The sequence below is a fragment of the Micropterus salmoides genome, unplaced genomic scaffold (genome assembly GCF_014851395.1).
Source record: "Micropterus salmoides isolate LMB-PRFRI ecotype aquatic unplaced genomic scaffold, ASM1485139v1 Ms_hic_scaffold_21, whole genome shotgun sequence".
Lineage (NCBI taxonomy): Eukaryota > Metazoa > Chordata > Actinopteri > Centrarchiformes > Centrarchidae > Micropterus > Micropterus salmoides.
This window is the reverse complement of record NW_024041262.1, coordinates 15,122,429-15,136,274: the sequence shown is the minus strand read 5'-3', so window position 1 is coordinate 15,136,274 and position 13,846 is coordinate 15,122,429. Positions and strand designations below refer to the sequence as shown.

The 13,846-nt window shown below is 41.5% G+C and overlaps 1 protein-coding gene across 1 annotated transcript in view; it reads left to right on the top strand.

The window, feature by feature from the left end:
- LOC119916411 (dynamin binding protein) overlaps window positions 1-13,846 on the top strand; it is a gene marked incomplete at its 5' end in the record, with an annotated part of 29,981 nt that continues 16,135 nt past the window's right edge. The window contains 1 exon segment of the mRNA XM_038736409.1: window positions 1-1,919. Within this exon segment, the coding sequence (XP_038592337.1) occupies window positions 1-1,919 (1,919 nt within the window).

Below are 13,846 nucleotides of genomic sequence, written 5' to 3'. Positions count from 1 at the left end.
AGAGGGGTTTGTGGAGCTCCTGGGTCCTCTCCGATCTCCTCAGGAGCCCGCGGACTGCCAGTATTTGAACAATGATTCTAAACAGTTAAACTACGAGGACCCTTACGATGCAGAAGAGGGCACTGAAGAGGAAGGTGTAGAAGAAGGAGAGGTTTTTCTGAGAGAGGAAGAGGAGCAGAAGGAGGCTGTAGTAAAGGAAGAGGAAGAGCAACAGGAGGAGGAGGAGGGTGGTGTCTTTGTAGTGGCACTGTATGAGTTTCGGGCCATGGAACCAGGCGAGTTGGACTTTGATATGGGGGATCGCATACGTGTTATAAACACTTTGGAAGACGGTTGGCTGGAGGGGGAGCTTCTAGGGCAACGTGGTATTTTTCCTCATCGTTTTGTCAAAATAGAGGACGATGGGCAGAAAACTGCAGAGGAAACAAATGCTGTTGAACCAGAAGAAGACAAGGAGAACAGCTTTACTTCTGAACACAGCTCAGATCGTTTATGTCCCAACGAGTCAGAGAATGATCCTGAATGGAGGCCATATGAGGATCATACAGTGTGGGACCTGGACTACTTTGAGAGGACTGAGGAGCAGAGGTGGCAAAGTGAAAACAAACATACAGGAGCTCAAACTAACAACAGAGTACAGAGAGATGATGGTAGCAGGCCTGACTGTCAGCCGCGTAGACCTGTTGCTCCAACACAAAGAGGGCCCGAGAGACCCAAATCCACTCCTCCAGCAAGGCCCAAACTCCCATCTCGGCCTAGCCTGTCTACACATAGCCATAAGCACCATGGACCATCTTCTGGCACAAATCAGTCTAACTTTACTAATGGTAACACTCGATCCTTACAGACCAAACTAACCCATAGCCTAACCCTCCCTAGCACTCAGCATGGTTGGTCTAAAGACAGCAGATACTACCAGAGGCCACCAACGGATAGTGCCATCACCAATGACAGAACTCCCAAGCTTGGCCAGATGTTATTTAACCTTGCTGAGGGCCATAAACAGAAGAAGCTAACTCGCCACTCTAGTGTCAGTGATGCTGATATGATGGGCAGTGCTGAGACACGGCAACGTTCCCAGCAGACGGTGCGTGGCTCCAATGGTATAATGCCATCATCCATCACCTTAGATGCCCTTGTAACCTCAGCTGGTGACCTGGAGGCCAAGCTAACCCAGCAACTTTTTGAATTTGAGAAAAGCTTGACTACTTCATATAGTGATACTAACAAGAGTTCTGGTGCTCCCAGGGACACGTCTTCTGTTGGTGATCTGAGCCAGCAATCCCATGTCTCTCGCCACTTTTCTATCCTGGAGTACAGTGATGAAAGCGATATAATTCGAGGCTCCTCACATTCACCACTGTCCCACCTCTTGCAGTCGAACTCTGCCTCTTCCTCACTAGAGAGGCGCAAGAGCCTTCGCCCTCCTCCTCCTCGTCCTAGAGTCCTTCGTCCCCCAGCCCCACCTGCATACAAACCAGCTCGCCCTGCTCCACGGCCCCCACCTCGCTGCCCGAGACACAATACTGCTCCTCCAACCAGCAGCCACATCTTCTACACCCCTGACGAACCAGCTATAAACACCATCAACCAAATAACAGAAGGGCAGGCTGAGTTTGGTGACCTTGCAGCTGCCCAGGAACATGAAATCCAGTGCCAGCTGGAAGCCGAGAAAGAGCTGGAGAGAGAGATGGAGTTGGAGAGGCAGAGGCAGAGGGAAGAGGAGGAAAAGTACCAGCTGCTGCTACGGCTACAAGAGGTGGAGCACGACATGGAGGCATATGCACATACAGCGGAGGAACTCAGGACCATGTTGGAGGAGGAGGAAGACGAGACAGCCCGCACGCAAGCCATGGAGAATCTGGAGTTCTGCAACTACACACTGGAGACACTGGCCCTGGAGCAGCATCAGCTACAAGGTAAGACTTATAGGCAGTGGATTGGGAGTGGGAGAAGTATTTAAGTAAGTAAGACATTTTATGCCTTTATTAGATAGTATCGACATTAGAGATATTGGAATAACATGCAACAAAGGTCCCAACATGGAATAAAGATGAAGACATTACGATTAATTACCTTAAACCCCTAAACCCCCAGGATGCTCTTGCACTGGGAGCTGTATGAGTCTTTCATTGGAGCCAACAGCAGACGTTCTAGAGGTAACGATAACATCATAGAACTAATGGGAGGGTTTTGTCATCATAAGTGCAAGAGTTTAAAATAGATAAATAAGAGATAAAATAGAGATGAGCAGCTGAATAGAGCTGCAACGGTTAGTTGTTAACTGTTGCTGTTGCAGCTTCTCCAATGTGAGGATTTGCTGATCCCCTGTTTTCATTGTAAATTAAAGATATATAGGCTTTTAACTGTAGGTCATACAAAATAATTTGAGGAAATCACTGTGGACTCTGAACGACTAATCAATGAATCAAAAAAATTATCTGCTTAGAATGCCAAACAGATAATATATTTGTTGATCAGTCACCAGTAAGTATGTACAGTAAGTAAAATGTACTTTTTTTATGTTGATATGAACATTGATATTTTATTTTATTTTTCTATTTAAGAAGGGTTATAATAATTTCTAAACGGCATCTCACTGTTTTGTAGGTATTGGTCAACATGGTTATATTCTATAAACAGATTTATGTGAGCAAGCAAGTAGCTTTTTAGACAGAAACAATACAAAAGACAAGACAAATAAAGTAGAATTTCTTTTGCTTGATGTCACGGTCCACTTCTGAGGCTGTGTTGCCTGCAGGTTAGATTAAAGAGTAATACCCATTCACTGAAGACAAAATGTAATATAGCAGGAATCTAAAAATGAGCCATCAGTGCTTACCAGATTTCCTCTTTGATTTGTTATCCCAATCCCGACACACACACACACACACACACACACACACACACACAGTCACAAGTTATTTAAATTCCACTGTAAACTACAGTATGCAAACAAGACATCCCTATTTACTGTCCACAATGATCAGCGGAAGGAGGATAGTGTATTGAGGGTGTGTTTGTGTGCGTGTGGAGGAATTTGCTTTGTCTCACTACACTGCTTATTTTGAAAAGTATAGCAAATATGGCAGAATCAGCATGTTGCTGCAGGGTTTAGGTGGAGTAAAGGGAAATGAACTTGTCCAATACTGAGGTAAGTTTAGTCAGGTACTGTTTCAATTGAATTAAGTTTTTATAGTTATTATTAATAGTTAACGGTTTTCACATCATATTTGGCATGACTGATTTATCCTTTTCAATCTGCAGTAAACTGTTAAAACAACAATTGTTCAAGTCTGAAAGGTCACACAATACCAACAACACAATGATTCCATTAAAGGTGTTTTTTATCAAATATATTGCAGATTTTATCTGTAAACAATTGAGAGACAGATTCAGTAATTGTGAACACTGACATTATTTTCTCCCCAATATATTTACATATATCAAATATAATAGTTATGTATTATATTTGTTTTTGCCATCTCATACTGTCAGGGTTCACACTGCTGTCTTTGGCAGCCCAACACTTTTTCACATAGGTACGAGGTGCATTCCTGCGCATAGTGAGAGGGTAGGCAATGCACGTGGACCTTTTTCCACCCGCTCTCTTTCTTCTACTCCCTCTTTCGCTATCCAGATTTCCTACCTCTTTTGCCTTCCTCACAGTTTCCCTCGCTCTGAACCTTTCATCCTTTTCCTCCATCATCTGTTCATCTTCAAAAGGAGTAAGGAGAGGCAATACACTGGGTGTGGTTTGGGGGATTTTTGCAGTAGTGGATAAAGAGAGAGCATGGCCCACTCTGGAGCGGGACCAAAAGTCTGGTTGTGGCGAGCCGTGACGTGGCCTATGGCACACCTCTCCACATTGTTTGGACTCGCTCAGGACGCCAGGTCAAGCAGAGGGGCAGGTAGGCTTGAACTCAAGATGGTGTTTGTCAGGTTATTTGTCAGACCCTTTGACAGTCAGTGCTATGTGGACCGAGCATTGTTCCTGTTTTTCAACATTACTTTTGTTAATAGCCACAGCTTGGAGATGCTTGCTACAGCAGCAGTTCTCTACTCATTGAGTCAGTGCAGCAGTTGGCGGTTTTATTGCCTTGCTCAAGGGCATGGGCAGTACTTGACTTTACCTGTTTGGATTCAACTTGTTATGATATGAGCAGGGAGGATATATCAGCTAGTTTTAATTTAAAGCTTGGAATAAAAAACTAAACATTTACACCCATTTTTTCCTCTTTTCTGTACTGTTTGTACCATGGTATCTATCAATTTAATGTCACTGATTAGATTTCATATGTTGTTATATAATAGTTTTCTTACCGTTTTTTCTCTACCTTTGCACTTTCCATAGGGGTGTGTGTAGTCTCCTATAATAAAGTATTATTTAACTCTGCTCATATTTTTCTACTCTGTGAGTAGCATAACTCTCCATCATGCAGATCAAAACCACCTGAGTTATGTGTTTGTGTCAATATATCACTTGTATTGCATTGTGATGTTTTTTTTGACAATGCAGGATGATGATCTCAGTTTCAGTGCGGTGTGCAGATTGACTTTAGCCTCTGGGTGTATTAGGCCCAATGTGGGAAATGTTGCAAATTGTCAATGTAATGAATTCACTTGATATTTTAGATATTTAATTTGCTGGATTAGCCACTCTCTTCTTGTTGTTTTTCTGTTTCAGTGCTGATTTCCTATCTGTACACCTTTCCGACAGCAGAGCTGACTATTTCTCACGCACTCACACTTACACACACACACAAATGTTCTTTAGCTGATTACCTGCCGTTTCCTTTCTAGTGTTAATGTATCTCATTTTATGCTGTAATCAAAGTTTCAGTTGTATTTCATCCTTATTGAATTAATTTATTTACACAGTTGCTCAATGATTGGCAAAGAAAAACTGATTAGTCTTCCAAAACAAACACAATTGAGGCTATTGTTCATCTGCTCTAAGCTCATCTTTTCTAAGGTAATCTGATTACTACCGGATGATTCTATTCTAATTGAATACTTTTCCTTTAATCTTGGTTGTCATTAATCTAATTATCAGTAAATGCCTGTGTTTATTGTTTCTATTTTTGTTCAGTTGTTTATGTCCTGCTAAATTTTATTAATGGGTCAGTGGGTGAATCCCTGATCCCTGAAGGAAAGGAAACAGTCAGAGGGCAAAAACATGTTCTACATGTGACTCAAAGGGTCATGCAACCACATAGTTTCTATTCACTCATCACACTACAGCTATTCTCACACCCTCCATTCACAATAACAAAATCAAATGTTCAATCAATGTTTTTCCTTCTTCTTCCTTCTTTCTTTCTCCTTTGACATTTGCCACACTGTTAGATGTGGAAATTGACTAAGATAGTGACTAATGATTTGTAAGAGTTGAGATTCAGCATCTGGAAGTGAAAAAAAGCCAAGCACACTGTCATTGCAGAATCTTTTAAATGGTAATTATCAACATGTTAGTTGGACAGAAAAGCTTTTTAGCAGTAGTAGGATATTATGTTTCCCTTTGTTTTCCCTTTTAATGCTTAGCTCATGGAAAAGATCAAACATAGTCTCAGGATATTTGTTGCATGTTTGTCTATTGGTCCTCACATGAACACACACACACACACACACACACACACACACACACACACACACACACACACACACAGTGTCTGAGACTTCCATGCTTTTGCAGGGTGTGTTCCTGAATGTGATGTTTGAAAGACAATGGCAGCTTATTGTTACTAGGCAGGGAGCAACTTCAACATTAGGCTCTGCCTGCACGTCACTGTGCAGAGCACAGTTCAAAGTCCTCAGACACTGAAACAGGAGTGATACTAAAGCACAAAACAACACATGCTCACAGAGTGTGACTTATATCTCTGGACAGCTTTAAATTTTTGTGCTAAATTTAAGCCTTTGTCTTTATATACGAGAGAGAACATTAAAGTGATAATCTGCGTTAGTTTTAAGGTGAGAGGAGTGTTAAAGGTTTCGTATCCTGTCTGATTATTATATTTATGTACAAGTTATGCCCTTGTGTGTGCATGGCTGTAGGCTTCTTGGAAATGGTTGAAATCAATATCACAAAATGAATAACAACATTTTTCTGCCCAGCCCTACATGGCTTTGGGACAAAAATTATAGTTTCACTTTGGCAGAAAGTGACAGAAAGTTGCAAAAATATAAGGTTTTACAAATGTATAATACATGTCAGTGTGTGTGTGCCTGTATGTGTGTTAGTCAGGTAGGCATGTAAGTGCATCATGTGATGACTGATAATAAGTGGGTCATATAAAATGTATATCAGTATAGAATGTGCTCAGTGTCTCACTTTTTCACACACACTAGTGCAGGGTTTTCTCTACCATCTTTACAAGCTCTTTGACCTTCAGCCTCCTTTAATTCTTTAAACCCACCATTCAAAAAGCCTCCATCAGCATCCATGACACCGCAGCCTGATCTATTTAACACTGTTTTCAGGATCTGTTTCAGCTTTAGGTTTCCCTCAGTCAGCCTTACAAACTGGGCGACGTCTAGGCTGCAGACGGTTTGATATATGACCTTATTGCTGGACATCACACCACTTTTTCTAGATGAGCTGAATGTCAGTCAAGACACAGTTTCATTTAGCCTTAAAATGCCAACAGCCATGGAGAGGAATGTTTTATTTGACATTCCAGCAGTTGACACACATACACAAACACACAGTTTCGGTTGTGTTCTGCTGCTGAAAGCTGAGATGTTGAACGATGATAATTAAACAGCCTCACCTAAGTAGACAACAAAGTACATTAGTAAGATTTCCAAGCGCAGCCTTACCTTGTGAAACTGCCTGTGTACATTATAGGTTTTGGCCTGTGTACTACACACACTGTGATGTGTTTTCTTTACAAAACAAAGAAAATAAATCCTGTCAAACCCCTTAAATAATGTCTTGTTTCAAAGCAATTTAACTAAATTTAATTGGAATCAAACATGATTACTTTTCACTTGTTTTTTAGTAAACAAGACACAAAAAAGAAGCAAAATAAAATCATCCAGTAAGTGGATATTTTGTATTGTATACATCTAAAGACTTCCTTTACATGTATCTCTGCTTGTGTCATTTTAGTCACTTTGGCTCTTCCCTGTTTCCCCAAATTAGATTTTTTGGCAAGCATTTTATTCAAGTTAAAACTCTACTTTTATTGACAACCATGTTTCTGGTTTCCCTGTTTATCTAGGCTGGGCTAAGCTGACACCAGTTTAATCAAACCAGAAACTGGATTTCACAAGCTTCTGATTACAGTAAATTGACATTTCACACGTGTGTCCGTATACTATGTGCACTTGAGTTTTAAGTCCTTTAAACCTGTCCCTTTAGTGCCTGCCTCTTTCATGGAGAGTTAAGGGGGTGGGGGATAGATTCTACTCCAGCTTTATGAATAGGCCTGAGTTTTTTTTTCTCACACTAAAAGATCATGTGTCTTCTGAGATTAGGGACAATCTTCAACAATAGCTCATTGTACACACCAGCAGCTACTTTTTAGTAGCCTAATCAGGCTGTGTACGCTCAAAAATCTTTCCCTCTCCATACTCATTGACTCGCTCTAAATATCCAAATACAGTAACTATCCTTTACTTAGATATTTTCCTTTCACTTGTTTTGTACTTAACACTCATCTTTCAATCAGTCGATACTTCAAAAGAAACTTTTTTTCAAACAAAATGACATGTAAATGATTGCTCCTTCGTGAAATGTAGGGCCAAACTGACAGACGGGTCAGTTCTTGCTCACTTTCTCTTTAACCACAAATAACATGTCCTTTACACCAGTGTTGAAATTTAGAATATGAAAGCTAGAACTGGTTGTATACACTGATAGGAATGAGTAGCGTAATTGCTTTTGTGACTACAGGCTGCTGTTGAGCATAGCAGTGAAACCCACAGGAAAGCAAAAACAAAGAAAACAGGATACACGGAAGGATGGAGGATTGTTCATGGCAGTGAACAAAAACATTTGGTGCCAAAGTCTGAATCCCCTCAGAATCAGACTGTGAAGTTATTCTCCATTTTCCCTCAAAAAAATCTTTAGGCAGACTGGTTTCCTGCAAACAGAGATCCTGGCCAATTGAAACAATGGGAGGTGCTGTTGGGCTAATCCTCCACTCATGTGACTCCACTGAATCATTAACTCAAAGAGGCCCCTCCTTCAATAACTCAACCCCCCTTCTCCTTCCACGATTCGCTGAGAAAGCTACGGGGAGGGTACGTTTCGGTTACACTGAGGGCTGGGAGGTGCTTGGGCCAGGCAGTCCTGCTAAGACAGTGGAGAGGAGACAGAGAAAACAAGTAGGGGAGTTAACAGACAGTATGCCTGACAGGTGGAGTCTCCCACAGCGCTTTGTGATGGAATGCAGGACTTTGGAAGAAGGGAATAAGCCACGCTGAACAGGATACTGAATCAGCAAGGGGTAGGCTGATATAAACAACAAGAGCCATGAAGAGCCCGGTGGTTTATGGCAACCCAGTCATGCTTGGTCCAATGGATTTGGCCTATGCGTCTGGTGCCCCGATAAGGAGAGGGAAGAGTGTGGAGGAGCTTGGGGATGCTGGCTGGGCCAGAGAGAGGGAGAGGATGGCCTATATGCAACAGTTTCAACAAATACACCAACTGCAGCTTCAACAGCAACAGGTTGGATATCCTGGATATGGAGCAGTTCCTCTTGGACAGTCACATTCACCAGTCATGGTAGCAGGTCCTGGTGACCCAGTTCCAGCTCCAGGCTGCCCTGTACCACTACATGGTGGCATGATGGGGCCTGTAGGTGGGCCAGTACTGCCTCAAGTGCATGTTCAAGCTCCTTGGCCTGGACAATGGGAGCACCAAGCCCAAATTAGACAGGGCAATGTCTGCTACCAACCCAGTTGGGAACAAGGGGACCGGCAGAAGGAAGCTTTCAGAGAGAAGAGGCATCAAGGCCAGGACGGTTACTTCCACCCTGGTTCACATGATGGTCACCTAGATGTGAGGATATCTGAATGGAAGGGCAAAAATTGTTTTTACCAAGGACCTGAGGATAACAGACAACAGGACTACAGCAGAGTGCCACAAGAAAAAGAAAGTAATGACTCTAGAACTCAAGAGGGGTATGCTAAATTGGACGAAGACAGAAGAAGAAGAAATGATAGGGTCAGGGAAAATGACCATAAAACTGGACGTGGCTATAGGAGTCACAGAGACTTGGAGGAGTATAATCACAAGGACAAATACAGGCATAAGGATCATAATGACAGGAAATACAACGAGCAATATGACGACCGAGAGCAGCAGTATTGTGACAGCAGAAAACACCGTAAACATGATCTCAGAGAACATGACAGTTACAACAGTGAGTATGAAGACTACTATGATCATAAAGACACCTATGCTCGCAGAGACAATTACAGGGACAGTGATCACAGCTATGACCATGATAAGGATTATTATGACTCTAAAAATGGACCTCGCTATAGAGAAAAGGAATCCTACCAGCGTAGAGAGGACAACCGCTACTACGATCAGCAAAAACGTAATGACCATTCCTATGACTGGCATGCAGAGGATCGATTTGACCGCAGAGAAAATAACTACAAAGACAGGGGTGTCTATAATCGAAGGGGTGAGGAAACTCACACCAGTAAAGGAAGGGGCCAGTATGGCTCTGAGCTGGACGGGCACTGTGGTTATAGGGAGAGGGACTACTGTAACGGGGACAAGGACACAGGTGATGAGAGGAGAGATGAGCACTACAACGACAGAAGGAGGGACCACTACAGAGCTAAGGACCACAATGAGTGGAGGACTGTGGACCACTATGACTATGATGATGAAGACTACTATGAATCCAGAGAAAGGGAACGTTCCCCCTACAAGCCTCGAAATAGATATCAAGATTTACGCTCAATATCTGTAGATTCGCCATATGAGGAATACCCTAAAAAAGATTGCAAGACACACTGTGAGGAATGGGTTGAGCAGCAGAACCAGAAGTTCCTCAGGGAAATGCGCTCTTTTGAGGATCCCGTTATATACCGACACAGTGTAGAGCAGGAAAATGGCTATGAATTGAGTGATGGAAACACTGGTTCAAAACAGGGTCGCAAGCCTGTTTATGTGGGCTCACTAGATCGTAACAGCTTCTATAGGAAGACGGCTCCAAGCTCCCTGCAAAACTCCAAGTTTGCCACTACAAGGAAACAAAAACAAGGTAAACACAAGGATATTAATATGTAAGAGAATGTCTTCCATATGCTTTATTTTCTCTGTGTTTGTGTGGTCATTTCTACAAATTTTTTTAGAGGGTTCAGACCATTCGATAATTCATAAATAGAGTCAGGTACAACTCCACTTTACTAAACAGATCTTGAAAAATAAAAGAGGACACATGGTTGGCATCAGTTCTTGTTAGTTGCAACCCATGTAGATAAGAGGGTGGAGAGGTCGACAGTATTTGGTGTCTCATTTCGCTCATTGGTGACCGCCAGATGTGCTCTTCTAATCAATGCTGGGGGCTTGAAAGTGCTGACCAGCCAGTCTCTCCTCCTTGTGAGAAGTGTGTGCTGGAATCTGTGTGTGTGTGAGAGAGAGAGAGAGAGAGAGAGAGAGTTTCACTTATCTCACAAGAAAGTAAAGTGTCAGGTATTTGTAGGCGTAAGAACCTGCATAACAGGTTTTGTGGGCTCTTGGTTTTATGTTGTCATAATTTTTCCCAGTATTTTTTCTGTTTGCTGCCGTACTGTGCATCACTGATGCTATGCGCAACCATTACTAGTCTGTTTGGTTCTTGCATGACTGAATGGTTAGTCTTTCATTGTCTTGGTTGTTTTCTTCAGACAGGGATACACTCTAGGATCAGGGTCAATCTATAGAGTAGTAGAATTAATGGCAAGTGAAATGGTTATGTTTAAAAGATAATTTCAAGCATGTTCTATAAACCACATCCTTATTTACTATATACATTTCGGCCTAAATATTACACAACACATCAAGTTCTGTGGACAGTCAGCTTAGGTTTCTTATTATAACCAGACTTTGGACTTTCTAAGTCATGTATTAAAAGTAGAAAGGCAAAACATTACCAAATCCAAAAAATGTAGGGCTGGGTATCATTTCAATATTTAAATAATTGGGGCCAATACAACACCCATGTTTCAGTTCAGATAGCAAAAGAATATTTTCAACATTTTGACAATTTTACACAGTTTTTTTCAAATGAAGAACTTTGCCTAAATAAAATACAGTCTAAAGTAAGAAAAGTTTCTTGACTTAGATGAGGAAATATTTGTCAAATATGTGGCATTAGCTAACTTGTACACTCAAAGTTGTCACCAACAGTACTGAGGTTAAATACCCAGCGTTATGACAATGATGTCATCACCTGTAACAAAGTGAACATGGCGTGAGATGATTGGGGTTCACTCGGGCATACTGATAAATATGCTTTGTAAAGACAAAAAACAACTAATACAACATCAGAAAGTAGCGGAACGTGTGTGCGTTTGTTTGTGCGCGAGTGTGTTTCATGAGGAATCGAAGAAAGAGAGAGCACTCTTCTGCTCACTTCATTGTGTCTGAGAAGAAGCAGGTGGCGCACCACGACCCCTCCCCCAGTCACCTACAAACTCACACACATACAAGCCATACACGCACGGCCGCACACACATAGTCCACATCAGCCCCCACCACACATCCATTTTGGGAGTCCAAGTATTAATCCCTAGCGTCAGCATGGTGAGTGGAGGGTGGGGGTCTGTCTGGTGCCAGGCGGTGGCCAGTACTAGCCTGACTCCTTCACTGCATAACTAGACTGATACTTAGAGTGTGTACGTCTGATTGTGTGCACATGCACGCTGGGACCTTGGAGGCTCAATTGAGAGATGACGCCATTTTTCAAAACACACACACACACACACACACATGCACACTTGCCTCTGCAGTGTCTTGTCATTCTTTAATCTTGTTAAACTGTTTTGGCTCTGTCAGGGGTTTGCCCTGAGTAAAGCATTTGATTGCATGGCTAAAAACATTAGGCCGTATTGTTGCAGTGCTTATTGGGCTTACGCCGTGATTCAGTGACAGTGAGGTGACGGTCGTGGCTTTTTGAGATGGGCCTTGACCGTGTATAAGGGTCTTTGTTCTCAGTAATCCAGTATTAGATGCTAGACCAGTCTCTGGATCTAAAAAACTGAATTGAGCAGCTGCTTTCATCTGACATGCATGATATAGGGCTAGTTATGATTTTTATTATGAACTTTATGTGTGTGTTTTGGTGTTTTTTGCAGGAATAGATTATTTATTTATTTATTTGTTAAGATAGCTTAACAGTTTGCCTTAAACCTGCTTATTGTTTGAAACCTGTAAAAATGGTGTAAATATGCACCCGGATTTCTGTTTATTGACTCACTCTTGAACTTTAAAAAAATGTCTTCTGCTGTAGGGACAGTGTCTGTGTGTGAGTAACTTGACGTCATCCAGCGTATTCTTTGTTGTCCTCTGTAATCCTTTAGGAGTTGCTACCATTGGTGGGAAGCGGGACGGAGGTGGGGTTGGGGGAGTTAGGAGTTAAGACAGAAAATCTTTGGACAGGATCTCAGTTCGTCCACACAAAATTGCTCTAAATACGTCTTATCTCACTGCTGGCAAGCAAATAAGTCAGCAGGCCAGTACACTTTGTGGTAAAAGCTTCCGCAGTTGTTATATTTGGTGTGTACTAACTGGCACAGTAGGTAAAGATATTGATCTTGGCTGTCGTGACATTAGCTCTGGGAACTAATTTATTTACATGTTCATACATGGAGTGATCATTTTACTGTCCTCTGTGCTAAAGTGGCGAAGACTCTTGAAGACGCTTGTAAAGTAAATAAGGTGCCAATCTCAAACACTGGCTGTATAAACAAAGCCACTTCACCACTTGCATTTCCAATATCAGTTTATGTTTTCATTTTAAATTTATTTATTATTTAAAGTTATTGAGATAATTACTAATGCTGGTTTCATTTTAGAGCAATTGCAAGCCTTATAATCTAGTTAGTGTTTGTCTAGTTTAGTTTATTAAATATTACAGTTGCACAGAGCAAAAAAAAATCCAATTTTGGTTGATTGTTTACAATAAGAAGCTTACCTTTTGTCTATAAGAGTAATTTGTTAAATGTGGTGTTGTATTTTAAGGAATATAAAGAAAACATTTCGTCACCCTTGTCTTCATTGTGGGAAAACTCTTAAAGTCCTCAGGCAGATCCTTGTTTTTACTTGTCCTAAAATTCGCAACAGATATAATGCAGCTAGTTCAGTCATCTCAAAGTCTCAAGGCAGTTCTCACACACAGGTTGTCTGGAAGGAGGAAATTTTCTCACACATGCAATTGTCTCTTAGGCAATAGTCAGACTGTAAACATGTAGAAACGGGAGAAAATGTATTGTGATTGACTGGTTTTCCTTCCTCAAATGTTTCTTTTTTTTTTATACTATGTTGTCGCACCAGTGTTTTATCACCACAGCAGCGTTGGGACCTAATAGATTCATTGTCCTCTCCTTCTCCATTAATTTGACGAAGTTACAGCTTTTTAGTTAAGTAGGTCTCTCACTTGATGGTTTTGTTTCCTCTTGATGCGTGCTCTGCACATATGCAAAACTGATGGTCTCTTGAAGTAATTGGATATAGAAATGAGACGAAATGAGAAATTCCAAGGAAGCCAGAGATCACAATCTTGGTCCCATTTCCCATGCAGCATTGTAGCAATTTATTTATTCAACTTGTTAATTAGACTGCAGCCTTATCCACCTGGAAACAAGAAGAGTTGTATATCTTGGTGTCCGATAGCGG